Source organism: Ailuropoda melanoleuca, chromosome 2, assembly GCF_002007445.2.
Source record: "Ailuropoda melanoleuca isolate Jingjing chromosome 2, ASM200744v2, whole genome shotgun sequence".
Classification (NCBI taxonomy): Eukaryota; Metazoa; Chordata; class Mammalia; order Carnivora; family Ursidae; genus Ailuropoda; species Ailuropoda melanoleuca.
The window spans coordinates 16,107,802-16,121,232 of record NC_048219.1 but is presented as its reverse complement, the minus strand read 5'-3'; the positions used below and the strand labels follow the sequence as shown (position 1 = coordinate 16,121,232).

The 13,431-nt window shown below is 38.6% G+C and overlaps 1 protein-coding gene across 2 annotated transcripts; it reads left to right on the top strand.

Moving 5' to 3' along the window:
- The first annotated feature begins 424 nt into the window (after positions 1-424).
- RRAGC (Ras related GTP binding C) lies at positions 425-12,799 on the top strand. 2 transcript variants are annotated; one of them, XM_034649621.1, is made up of 7 exons: positions 425-649; positions 762-839; positions 1,627-1,826; positions 4,835-4,949; positions 5,953-6,095; positions 7,865-8,013; positions 12,034-12,799. In XM_034649621.1, the coding sequence occupies exons 1-7, from the start codon at positions 461-463 to the stop codon at positions 12,183-12,185; spliced, it is 1,026 nt and encodes a 341-aa protein (XP_034505512.1). In that variant the 5' UTR covers positions 425-460; the 3' UTR covers positions 12,186-12,799. The 2 variants fall into 2 exon arrangements, with proteins under 2 accessions (XP_034505512.1, XP_011233380.1); XM_011235078.3 differs by lacking the exon at positions 762-839 and having other exon boundaries at positions 426-649.
- The last annotated feature ends 632 nt before the right edge of the window (positions 12,800-13,431 follow it).

Below are 13,431 nucleotides of genomic sequence, written 5' to 3'. Positions count from 1 at the left end.
TAGTGAAGGCAGAGTCTAGTCAGTTAGCTTTCTAATTTTCAGAGCCTGATAAAGGCATTCCAGTAAGTTTTCAATGAACAAAAATTCTTAAAGTTTAGCTATAAGCTTTTATAATCTTAAAGCAGATTTTGGCAGAATTAATACAGTTTAACAGAAAACAAAATCAATTAATATGAGAGACATTGCTACTACGAGGATTGACTATGTGCAGAGAAAATAGCAGGAAAGTTTCAGCTGCAAAATAGACTTGATGGAAAGTAATTTGGTGCCTTCTCATCTCTCAGAAATAGAAGGATAGTAAGTACTGATGATACACCATTCACTTTTTATCTCTTTTAAAATTTTTGCTATAGAATCAAATTCTTTATATGTTAATTCAGGGTGGAATTTTGAACTTTAAATACAAAGTTGAATAGTTATAAAATTATCTTCTTTCTTTTGACAGGTGGTGTTTCATAAAATGTCACCCAACGAGACTCTCTTTTTGGAAAGTACCAACAAGATTTATAAAGATGACATTTCCAATAGCTCCTTTGTGAATTTCCAGATATGGGATTTTCCTGGGCAAATGGACTTTTTTGACCCAACTTTTGACTACGAGATGATCTTCAGGGGAACAGGAGCATTGATATATGTCATTGATGCACAGGTAGTAGGAATAATAATGTTTATTTCTTTTTTCTGGTGTCAGAAGATGTAGACACAAAGGAAGGGTGTTTATCTTCTTTATCGTGTGCTTCTTGCGGCTTATTTCTTTGCAGGTAGATTCCCTAGCAGCGTGGGAGATGGAACTGCAGAGGCGTGTTGGGAGCAGACATGCCAGTGTGCGAGTACAGAACGTGCGATGATTAGGAGAAAGTGGCTTATTATCTTTGAGTTCTAGTTATTGAGCAGTTTTCCACTTTTATTTGTTAATATTGGATATCGCCGAACTTCATTAACTATTACCACAGTGATGTCACTCACTGGAAAGATCTTCTTGGTGCCCATAATCTAATGAGGAATAGGAGAACTGAGTCAGTGAATACTAAAGTGAATAGTTTTCTTGGTTGTCCAAATTGAGTTTGGCTCAACAAACATTTATTGAGGGCCGAGCATGTGGCAAGCCCTGAGATGAATGGGACATGTCCCTGACCCTAAGAAGCTTATACCTTAGTTAGGAATGCTTTTTGATTGAGAGGCTCTGTAATGGATGCTTTCACATACATGATCCAATTTACTTTATTCTTTACAATACTGTGGGGTAGGTACAGTAATTCCAATTTTATGGATGAGTAAACCGAGATCACAAGTTTTAAGCAACCTGCTTAAAGTCACACATCTAATAAATGGCAGAGCTGGGATTACTTATAAAAAATTCTGTTGGGAAGAAATGTCCATTTCCTTTTTCCTTTTCTTATATTTTCAATATTAAAAATTACAAGCATTAACTTGGTAAATGAATTTTTTATTTGGAGAGATTAAAGATTTAGATTAAGTTAATGTATTTGAATGTTTGGAGTATTCATGAATAATCAGGATAGTATATTTTCTGTGGTTGGGGAAAGAGGTGGTTTGAGGCTTTCTTAACTCGTTACTGACTTTTATAAGATTTCTTTTTAAAAAATATTTTGTTCTGACTTACAGGATGACTACATGGAGGCTTTAACAAGACTTCACATTACTGTTTCTAAAGCCTACAAAGTTAACCCAGACATGAATTTTGAGGTTTTTATTCACAAAGTTGATGGTCTGTCTGATGATCACAAAATAGAAACACAGAGGGACATTCATCAAAGGGCCAATGATGACCTTGCAGATGCTGGGCTAGAAAAACTCCACCTTAGGTAACAACGTGTGTGTTTGATATGAGAGCCCTGAAAAATGTGTAAATGTATTCCCATCTCTGTCATTACAAACACGTAGCTTTCTGTTACTGGTATACCCTTCCCAAATCTGTCATGTTCTTGATCTCTTCTTTGTTGAATTCATTTTGGGAGCCCGATGGTATTTGAGAAGTTACTTTCCCAGTTTTTTTTGCATTTTCCTGGAGATTGAAGTCATGTGAAGTGTTTTCATTGGTACTTTTAGAAATTCATCTCAAGAGATTGGAATCAGCCTGTTTCCTCATGGCATAAGTCTGCTTAGGGACTCCCCTCTCTTGATTTCATCATTTATTTACTTATTTATTTATTTTCATTTTGCCTCAGTTCAAGGACTCTGTCACATTTGTTGTAGAACTCTGTAGCTTGAGTCTTCGCAGTATTTTTTTCAGTAGGAAGAGCCTTTTAAAGAGGTACATTTTCAAGCCTGGGCTCTCATGTATCTTGTGTATGTTTTTATTTTTTTATTTTTATTTTTATTTTTTTAAAGATTTTATTTATTTATTCAACAGAGATAGAGACAGCCAGCGAGAGAGGGAACACAAGCAGGGGGAGTGGGAGAGGAAGAAGCAGGCTCACAGCAGAGGAGCCTGATGTGGGGCTCGATCCCATAACGCCGGGATCACGCCCTGAGCCGAAGGCAGACGCTTAACCGCCGTGCCACCCAGGCGCCCCTTGTGTATGTTTTTAAAAACAGTGTATGCTTTTATGAATCTCTAACGTTTGGGTTAGGTGAGTTTATTCTATTAATCTGTTTAGGGTTCCTGTTAGGTTTAAAGAACTGCTGATTCATAATTAAATACCATTAAGGAGTTATTATTAAAGAACAACTACTAGATAGGATTGTTGATTTATGTTTTTGTGTTCTGAAAGTGTATGAGGAATAATTTTCTATATTTTGTGGTTTTTTTGGTGGCATAGGTAGGTATGAGTAATAAAAAGTACCCAAGAAAATGTTCTCTTGATGATGTAAACAGCTTAAAGGGGAAGCAGGGGAGACACACGTGTAGCTATTTCCTTATCCCTGGTCTGTTACAGTGACTTCCTCATAGGCTCAAGCCACCCCCCATTCCTACCCCTAATATTCCCTAGGGCCTCAGGCTCCAAGGTCTTTCAGTTATTCTTCTAGGAAGTTGTGTAGAAAAAGTCTCATTGATCTGTAGTTTGTCTGGATTGAAATTTTAAAATATTTATCAGTAATTCATGCTTTAAAAAAATTCAATATTTGTAAGGGAAAGTGAAAGTGGCTCCCTATGAAATTCTTCAGTCTTACTTTTTGGGAATCTACTCTTAACAATGGATTTTAGGCCATGATTGTCCTGTTTTCCCTAGTGCACTTGGGAATTCTCCTAATCCTCTTTACTCCACTTCCTTGTCCATTTTTGGGGCGTCCCACCCCAGTGGTATACGCCATCCCTTTCTTTAGTTCCTTAGAGGGCCCTAGGCCTTGTTAATCTCTGTAGAATCTTTGCATCCAGCTTTTATTAATTACTAGCATGCCTGTGGATTAGGCTCTATTAGATTTCTGGTTTCCAGAAACCCAGCTTACTAAAATGCCCTGTATGTCTCAGGTTCTCCATGTCCCCATCTACTTCCAAGCCTCAGGGACCTTCCCACATTGCTAACCTTTTTGCCTAAAGGAAACAATAAAATATTCCTTTGTCCCTAGTGCCTTTAGGAAGGGGTCATCTTGGCCATACTTGTTTCGTTGCTCAAACATCTAGAGTTGAGCCTTATCTTGTATAGGGTTAGATTCCTAGGCCAGCTTCTGGAAAGTATTTTTAAATTGCCTGTAAGTGTGATAGCCACAGTTCTGTGTTTCTGACTTTGTAATATATACTTACAAATAAACAGATAAAACAGATAATGAGGAGTATACTCCCTGAGCTAAAAATAGCAGGTAAAATTGTCCGTATTGCTTAAAATGTGAAAGGTCTCTCTCGTACGTGTTTTGTTAAATCTATGGATGTTACCTCTCCGCTGTATGTCCTTTTAGGCAGATTCCTGTTCCATTTTCATTATAGGGCCTCAGCTCCTATCCTTCTAATTCTGTCATTTACATAAATTCTGAGCATCAATTGTGTTCATTTGTTTATTGAACAAATATTTATGAGCACTGATCAGGAGTGGGGTTGTAGTTATGGCAAGACCGTCAAAGTCTCTATCCTCATGGAACTTACATTCTGATGAATGAGACAGCTCAAAAGCACTTACAAATAAATGTATAGTGTAATTTTAGGTACTTATCAGTGCTATGAAGAAAAATTAGGGGAAAGAGCTGCTGTTTTAGGTAGGAGGGTCAGGAAAGAGCTTTCTGAGGAGATGACATTTTAGTAGAGACCTGAATTGAATTCTTTTTTTTTTTTTTTGTAGTGAAGATTTTTCTTTTTTATAAGATTTTATTTATTAGAACACAGGGGGAGTGGCAGGCAAAGGCAGAGGGAGAGGGAGAAGCAGGCTCCCCGCTGAGCAAGCAGCTGGGTGCAGGGGCCCAGGACCATGATTGTCCTGTTTTCAGGGATCATGACCTGAGAGCCGAAGGCAGACACTTAACCAATTGAGCCACCCAGATACCCACTGAATTACATTCTTATTGAATAAATGTCACCCTTCTCTGTGCTCCCTCTTGGTTTTTATCGTGGTCTTTGTCAGTTATGGGCTTAAGAAACTGGTTTTTTTGGATTCGGTTGCAAAGACTTAGGTGAATATTCAGGTTTCTGCATTTGGAAATGCTTTCCTGGGTACTAGGAAATTGCCCTCTTTTGTAAATGCTGTAAAGAGATGGATGGTTACAAGCCAGGTGGGGAAGCTGCATTCGTCTTCTTGAACAGTGGGGATGATAGGCAAAATAAAAAGGCTTTATTTGAACTTAGTGAAATCAAATATTTAAGAAACTTAAGATTTTATATTTTATAATTGTCACTGAACTTAAGATATTTTTCAAATTAATCAAACTCTGTTGTGTTTTTCAGCTTTTATTTGACTAGTATCTATGACCATTCAATATTTGAAGCCTTTAGTAAGGTGGTGCAGAAACTCATCCCACAACTGCCGACCTTGGAAAACCTATTAAATATCTTTATATCAGTAAGTGAGCTAATTCACTATAGTTTCTGATTCTATTTTCTTGAATATATTTGTGTTACCAGGTTCTCCACAAATATGGCTTGAATTAGTCTGAATCAGGCTGAAAGACTACTGACACACTAAACATGTAAAATAAATCATAAGAACATTTAAAAAAAGGCTTGAGTTATTTTCTGAGTTCTTTCCTTAGTGGTCACCCTTGATCTTAAAATGAAGTGAAAAATTTCTTCATGCTTTCCTAATTAACAAAAACCTTCATGATAAAAAAAATCATGACATCTGTTTCCTGAACGAAGAGTAGTAACTGGAAAAGTCTGGGTTTTGGGAATTCAAATCCTGCTTAATCTGTGCTTTATAGGAGGTCACATTGAAAAATTGATCTTTTCCTTTCCTTGCTAAGTGTAATCGTAGTATCATATTTCACCTTTCTTATTTTGAGGATTCAGCTTAATAAAAAAGAATATTCCTTCAATAAATGCAACATTCAACTATTATATTGTCTAGACATTACTTTGAAGGACTCAGGGTGTAGTGATCCCCAGTTCTTTTGGGCTTTTGGGTTATGCTAGATGTTGATATCAAACTTAATTCTTCTATGTTTTGCTAATTGCCACAGAAAGCCTTTCTGGTAGCAAGGTTATTCAAATCAGAGGTTGATTATTGTAACAAGAAGGGATTATTGAAAATGTAGCATGGCTTGATTTTTGGAGGATTTTTTTGGTTAATTTTTTTGGTGGTGTCTTAGCAAATAATTCATTTAAGTAGAGGAGAAAGAAAAAACAGATTTAATGCAATTAAGTCAATAAATCAGAGCAGAGAAATGATTCGACTTTTATTTTTTGGATAACAGAAGTGTCTCTCAACCAGATATTATTTGCTTCTTTGATATTGGGTTATACAATTAAAAATGTCCTTGTGTGTTAATCCATAATTTCAAGAGCTTAGGTAAATTGCAAATTTTGGTTTTTAAAACTGAATACTTTTCCAATTTTGTTTTTCCAAGAATTCAGGTATTGAAAAAGCTTTTCTCTTCGATGTTGTCAGCAAAATCTACATTGCAACAGACAGTTCCCCTGTGGATATGCAATCTTACGAACTTTGCTGTGACATGATTGATGTTGTAATTGATGTGTCTTGTATATATGGGTAAGTTTTATTTCCATATATATATATGTATTTCTGCAAGATCTCAGACAGGTGGAAGACTACCAGTTCAGTTTGTTGGTGGGATTAGTTTTGAGGCCTCTAGCAGGTAGTGTGTGGGGTGGAATCGTTCTGACCATAGTGTTGCCACTTGGAGCTTGGTTTCCCTGTAGATGGACTGCTAGGCCTTAAGTGCTTCAGAGGATGGATAAGAGCAGTTGAAAAAGTGTGCTAGTACCAGATTTAATCATCACTGAAAGTTTCTCCTGCCATTATTTGGGGGGCTTGCATGGTGTCTTCTCCCTTAGGGACTCTGCTAGATCAAAAAAATATATTAATTTATTTTGAGTAACAGAGTAAGTACTGATTCCTAATTTAACTTCAGGCTTTATGGAAATGAGGGATCCTAATCTTTCAGAGAGCTAAGAAGCAAGGAAATCAGAATTTTGGGTGTCAAAAGGACTTACACATAAAAAAATTTGACCCATACATCTGAGTTTCCAAAATAAGTTTCTAAAATGTAAACTCTTTCTTTATGTAAATTCACCAAACTCCATACAGAGATTTATAAATGCCAGCAAAGGTGGATTTTGTGGAATAGTCCAGAGGACGAGTGAAAACTTTGGAGAATAACTGGTATTTCAAAAGCCAACAACCTCTGTTGCTTCTAATAGCCCTGATCCCCCTCACATTATTAACATCAGCACTCCCAGGGCACTTTCTGATGCTCTGATAACCTTGGCTTTCTCTGTCCTTCATCGGTTCCCTTTTCCACCTGGTCTGAACTCTTCTTTCATCTCTCTGTCCCTGCCCTTCAGCTTGGTCTCAGCCTAACTGAGTAGGAAAATGCATTTCTCTCACATGTTCTTTACCTGTCTGTTCCTGTCTTCTATTTGTTTTTCACTTTTGTGATTTACATGCTCTCTTTTGCTCTTCTTCCATAATGAAAATGTAATTTTTCTGTTTTTTATATTATTCGGTAGAGCTTCATGTTCCCATTCCTAATTTTAAAAATGGATGAATAGAACATTTGTGTTTTCTTTAAAAGAAATCAAAATTTCATAACTGCTTTTTTTATAATTTAAAAACCAAATTTAGTTGCAAAGTTTTTTTCAGTATAAGGTGCATTGTAAAATACTTTATGCATTATATGGCACATTATGAAAGAGAAGAAAACAAGACCCATTATCTCAGTCTTAACACAGTCCGTGCATGCAGTTCGGTGTACTTATCGTATCTGCTGCTTACTTGCCTCTTGATTTACATCTTATGAAGGAGGACCACATATAATTCTGACAATTCTAGTAAAAACAATAGCTTGCAGACCCTGGAGGCTCACTTTGTAAGCATCAGGATTCCACAGTATCTTTGATAAACTGTATTAATTTTAGTTTTTATACTTACTCCTTTTCACTAATGGCAGTTTTCTTATGTTAGGTCCTTTTTTATTTGTATACTGTGTCAGTACAGATTAGGATGAGGGAAGATTTGAAACCTATATTCTGNCATATGCCAGACTTTTCAGACCTGTTTTTAAAAAATCTTTAAAAAAAAAAAAAAAAAAAGAGTCACACTCCCAAACAACTGAACCACCCAGGCGTCCCTGGGAGCCCTATTTCTTAAATGAGAACTTCTGTTGTTGTATATTTAAGCCAATATTTTTTCTTAAAAGACGCTTGGGAAACTGGGTGGAAAGACTTGTCATTGTGCAAATTAAATGTGACAAAATACCTCATTGGGAAACCTGTAATGAATACTTTCTTTTAAAACAGGTTAAAGGAAGATGGCAGTGGAAGTGCTTATGACAAAGAATCTATGGCAATTATCAAGCTGAATAATACGACTGTCCTTTATTTAAAGGAAGTGACTAAATTTTTGGCACTGGTCTGCATTCTTAGGGAAGAAAGTTTTGAACGAAAAGGTAATGGCGTTTTAAATGGCTGTTTCTATGTTAAGTTCTTTGTAATAATTTATTAGGTTCTTGAAAATGAGAGAAAATAATATTGCATTGTTAGATGATTATCAACGCAAACTACTTTTTTGTCCCTTCCTTTCCATGTATAGTCCAGACTTTATCCTTCTTTTGATCTTTTATGTTAAATCAGGTATTTAATTCCAGCCTTTCTTATTTTGGGTCCTTTTAATACATGTCTGAGTGCCTGCAGTTGGGCTTCCACCCAAACCTGTTTACGGAGGGGATTCTTGGGCAGGTTACCAGCTTACCTTCTTGCTACATGCAGTGGCCTTTCTTCATTCTGTAGCCTCTTCAGCCTTCTCAGGCATGTGACCCTGCCAGTCCCTCCTTGTTTGACATTTCCCTCTTTACTTCCCTAAAGCTGAGCTCTCCAAGTTATAGTTTATGTATTTGTTTCTCTGATAGCCTCTTCTGTTTCTTTTGTTTTTCTCAGTTCTGAGCGTTTTTCAGAGCCACGTCTTTTTGCTTCCTTCTTCGCTTATTCTCCTGGTCCGCTCATCCAAGCCATGGTCAGTTCATTTTCTCTATGTGGTTGATTGAAAAATTCACCTCTCCAGCTCTGACTGGGCCCATATTCCAGTCCCATGTTTGCAGCTGTTAGTAAGACATTTTCACTTAAATATTTGATTATCATCTTGTGCATGGTGTCAAAACTGATGACTCCCCTCTGTTTCTTGACCCTCTTGGCTACCCTAGCGTTGTTACCAGTTATGACATTGCCCGGTGTCCGGGCTCAGGTATCTTGTAGTCAGGTGATTGTGTGGTGGCACTGCGAAGGGGCCCTTGCAGGGCATTTCACAGAGGGCATTCTGTGTTCCCCTTTTTCCATTCTTTTCCTATATTGTTTACATTGAATTTTCACCAAATTGTATTTGTTTCTTGGGTTCCTTTCCATTCCCACTGCCAGTTCAAGTCCTCATCCCTGCAGGCCCGTGGCAGCGCAGTGATGGCCCACTTGCGGTGATGCGCTCAGCACGTGTTTTGAGGGGCTGGTTTGTATTGTCTTTTATTCCAAAGGCAGACTAGCTTTCAGAAAGTTCCTTTCATCGTGCTGTTTAAGTACTCAAGGATCTATCATAGCTCTCTGTTGTTCACTGCAACAAGGGCCTGCTCTACGGTCTGCGTTTTCAATGTTAATTTAATACTGAACGAGTTAATGTTATTTCACTGATGGTGATATTCATGAACTGCATCAGATACCCAGCAGTTTTGGGTGAACAAGGGTGTGTGTGCTCACCTTTGAGCTTCAGAACTAGAACATGGCAGAGACGGTTGTCTTTTATGTGTCTCATTGGAAGGCAAACGTTTTGGTGCTGTGTTGAATGTAGTATTTAGTTTTCCCATGTATGATGTATTCTTTTACTTTGTATCTTCCTAACCAATATAGAGTCTTGTATTGTGTATCTCTGTGTAAATTATGTAAAAATGTAAGTATGCAACTTGCTCATTCTCTTCACTTCAGGTCTTTTTTGAGATGTATTTGTGTTGATAACATGTAGCTTTAGTTCATTCATTAATTTTCACTCCACACCATATTGTATGGACTGAATATACCACAATTTATTTTCTTTCTGCTGGACGTTTAGGTTATTTTTAAAATCACAAATAGCTTTGCAGCAAGTACTCAGATGTAACAAATGAACACGTTTGCCTTTGCACATGTGGAGAGTTTCTTAGAATATATTTAGTAGTGCAATTTATAGAGATGTGTTCCTACATCTTCAGCATTATTAAACATTGCTCTTCAAAGTGGCTTTCCCATTTTCGCCCCTGGAAGCACTGTGTGGGAGTTCTTGTCACTTCGTGTCCTTGATAATGCTTGTCAATCCGGTAGGTGTAAAATGGTATCCCATTTGGTTCTAATTTTTACTTCTTTAATTACTAGTTAGGGCAGGTGTTTTCTTTAAGCAGGTACTTCTTACGCCAGTTCAAGGTTGTTCTTTGGTAATTTACCTGTTCGTGTACCTTTATCCTTTTTGTACTTCTTAGGAGTTCTTTATTTTTCTCCATTCTAGTCTTAAAAATTAAAAACAGGGGCACCTGGGGAGCTCAGTCTGTTAAGCATCTGTCTTCGGCTCAGGTCATGATCTCAGGGTTCTGGGATTGAGCCCCAGATGGGGCTTTCTGCTCAGCAGGGAGTCGTCTTCTCCCGCTCCCTCTGCTCACACTCTCTCATTCAGGTAAATAAATAAAAATCTTAAAACAAAAAAAAGCTTTTGGTACAAAAGTAGAGCAATCCAGTGAGCGTCCAGGTACCCATCCTCCTGCTTCAGCCGTCACCAGCGTGTGCTCAGTCCTGTTTGCTGTTTATCCTACCAGCTAAGTTATTATTTTTTACCCTTTTGTTGTGGAAACTGTCAAACATAAAAAAGTAGAGAAGGTAACAGAATGAACCCCTTTTATCTGTCACGCAGATTGGATAATTACCAAAATTGTAGCCAATCTTTCTTCTTTCTATACCTCTTTCCCTACTGGATTATTCTAAAACAAAGCTCTGACTTATTCAAATAATTTTGTCTCTACAGATTTTAGTAAGTATCTCTAAGAGCTAGCATTCTTTTTAAAATAAAACGGTGCCATTAATAAACATGAAAAAATGGAACAGTGATTTCATAATATCGTCAGATCTCTGGCTAGTGTTCGGGTTTCCCTGATTGTCAATTTTATTTTACCATTTTGACAGAAGTCATTTTTAATGTAGGTGAACTTACCAAAACTTTTGTAGTTTTTTTTTTTTTTTCTTACTGGGTCTGAAGGACCTCCTGGATTTGCTCTAATCTCCTTAGTCAGAGTTGATTGCCATTTCTTCCCAGGGAGAATTCTCTGCCTCTATCTCCAGTCACACCAGTTTCTTTCCTGTCTTTCACCTGTGCTGTGTTCTCATTGCCAGCTCCCTGCTGTAATATGGTTCCTCTTTCCTGCCTAGTTAAACCTTTCCTGTACTCCCAAAGTCCTGCCGCATCCCTGAGGCTTTCTTGGCTGCTTTTGCCCTGCACTGGGCTCTCCTTCCTGTAGACTTCTTTGACATTTGTAGTCATTTTGACAGCATACTGTTTTGTTTCTTGTGTGGTCGTCTTCACTTCCCAGTATCCTCAAGGGCATTGATGCTTCTTTTTCTGATCTGCCTTTCTTCTCACTGGCTTCTATTCTCAAGGTCACCTCATGTTCCAGAATGGCTCCTGGAGCTCCGTATTCCATACAGTAAGGAGGAGCAAGGCTGGGGAAAGAATGCATCCTTTTCCTTTTAAGGAGATTTCACAGAGGTCCCACATGCTTCCACCCATCTCAGTGGCCAGTGCTGGTCACATGGCCGCACATAACTGCGAGGAGGGCTGGGAAGTGGGATGCTTCAGCTGAGCACCACCGTGTTCATCTGAAATTGGGTTTCCCTTACTAAGGAGGAGGGGAAAGTGGATTTTTGGTAGGCAACTGGCCATTTCTTTCACGAAACAGAGCTGTTTGACCAAAATCTTACTTGGAAGCCAGTTCATGAAACAGAGGAAGAAGGAGCTGCGTTGCCTGGAGAGCAGGTGTAGGCTGCCTGGGGCTCTGGCTGGGGTGGGCCTCTCTGGTACCTCCCAGACCCCAGGGCTCTACTGGGCAGTGTGCCAGACTACTGCTCCAGCTGCTCCCTTCAGCTCTTCACTGCTGCCAGAAAGACTTGTGAAAGGGAAACCTTGATACTTTGAAAAGTATTTTACTTTCACTTTAGATTTTATTGTAGATTTTCTTGGCAAATTTACCTTCCTAATTGTTTTATTTATTTCCTCAGCTCATTCCCCGGCCCCAGAGATAGCCAGTGTTAACAGTTTGGGTAGATGCTTTATCACGTTTCTAGCGTAGAAAGTTCTTCGGCAGTGTGTTTTTTAATACATAACCCATTATTTTCTTCTGTCACCAAATGTTTCCTGATAGATAATTTCACAGTTGACATTCACGGGGGTCTGATCTTCTTCTCTCTCAAAGGGTTAATAGACTACAACTTCCACTGTTTCCGGAAGGCTGTTCACGAAGTTTTTGAGGTGGGTGTGGCTTCTCACAGGAGCTGCGGTCACCAGACCAGTGCCCCCAGCCTAAAAGCGCTGACACACAACGGCACGCCACGAAATGCCATCTAGCCTGAATTCCAGCTGTTGGGCTCTGTGCCAGCTTACTCTTCACTCCAGGGTCAGATGCCACGTGCTACAGGACAGGGGAGCTGCCGCTTGTGGGAATCCTGGTGCCTGTGCGACTAGAGACAAGGGGTAGAGTTCCTCATTTGGATGAAAACCCCTTCAACCAGTGGTGTGCAACTGAAGCTACTATTTTTTTTTTTTTTTTAATGGCAAAAAAGAATTCTTGAGACTACAGAACTCAGTGTGTCTTTCTCCTCTTTGGGGTCCTCTTTTAAGTAGTTGGGATATTTTGGACCTGGAGATAACACCATTTACCCATCCTTACCAGAGAATGTTGCTGTCAATTACCAGTTGGAAATTATAGAAAGAACTGAATTTTTATATGCTTCACTTAGGTTTTCATTTGAGTAGTCTCTAAGAATCCTGCCTTGCTTAAGTTCTAACACTGCCTCTCAGATTTCAGTTTTGGACTTTGCACACCTAAGACGTTTTAAATGCATTTGCTTGCTAACTCAGAAGACACATGGTCTGACCGCAGCAAAGGACATTCCTGTGTTTGTTACTGAAAAAACGAGAAAGTTTTATGCTGCATCAGGTCGAGAGCAAGGCTCAACAGTGGCCGGCTGCATTAATTCTCTTGAAGTGTTGAAGAAACTTCAAAACAGAAGAAAAAGTTTGCACCTGTGTTTTGGGTACCAGATATCTGGGTTCTTTCTCCTCCATTAGATAAGTGATCATGATCAGTGTAACGATGGGAATTTTAAAAATTTGTTTTCCCCACAATCTCCTCCTTCCAGGGGAGAAATTCATTATGTCATTGAAATACTTAGCTCACTTTTTTTTTAGACTTGGTACCAGCCGCTACGTACCTTTTACTCTAAGCGATCTAGATTTCTTTATGAATTGCTGTTTTGTTGGCCACGAACGACCCTAAGGGACTGGTGGGCTGTCCACTGGGAGTTGGAGAGAGCACATGGCGCCACAACATGTGTGATTAAACAGACTTTGTCTCCAGTATTCTGACACCAAGTGTCAACTGTGGTACTTTCTTCACCTAGGATATTAATTCATAATTGTTTCTTTTTTTTTGTTGATGGTTGATACCCTGTCCATTGATTTAAAGTGACACATTGTTTTTACTCGACATGCCCAGTAGTCCTGTATTCCAAAGCCACTGGACCACTTGAGTACATAAGTGCCACTGTTCAATGAAATATGTATATTCAGGTCTGTAAACCTAACAGTGTGA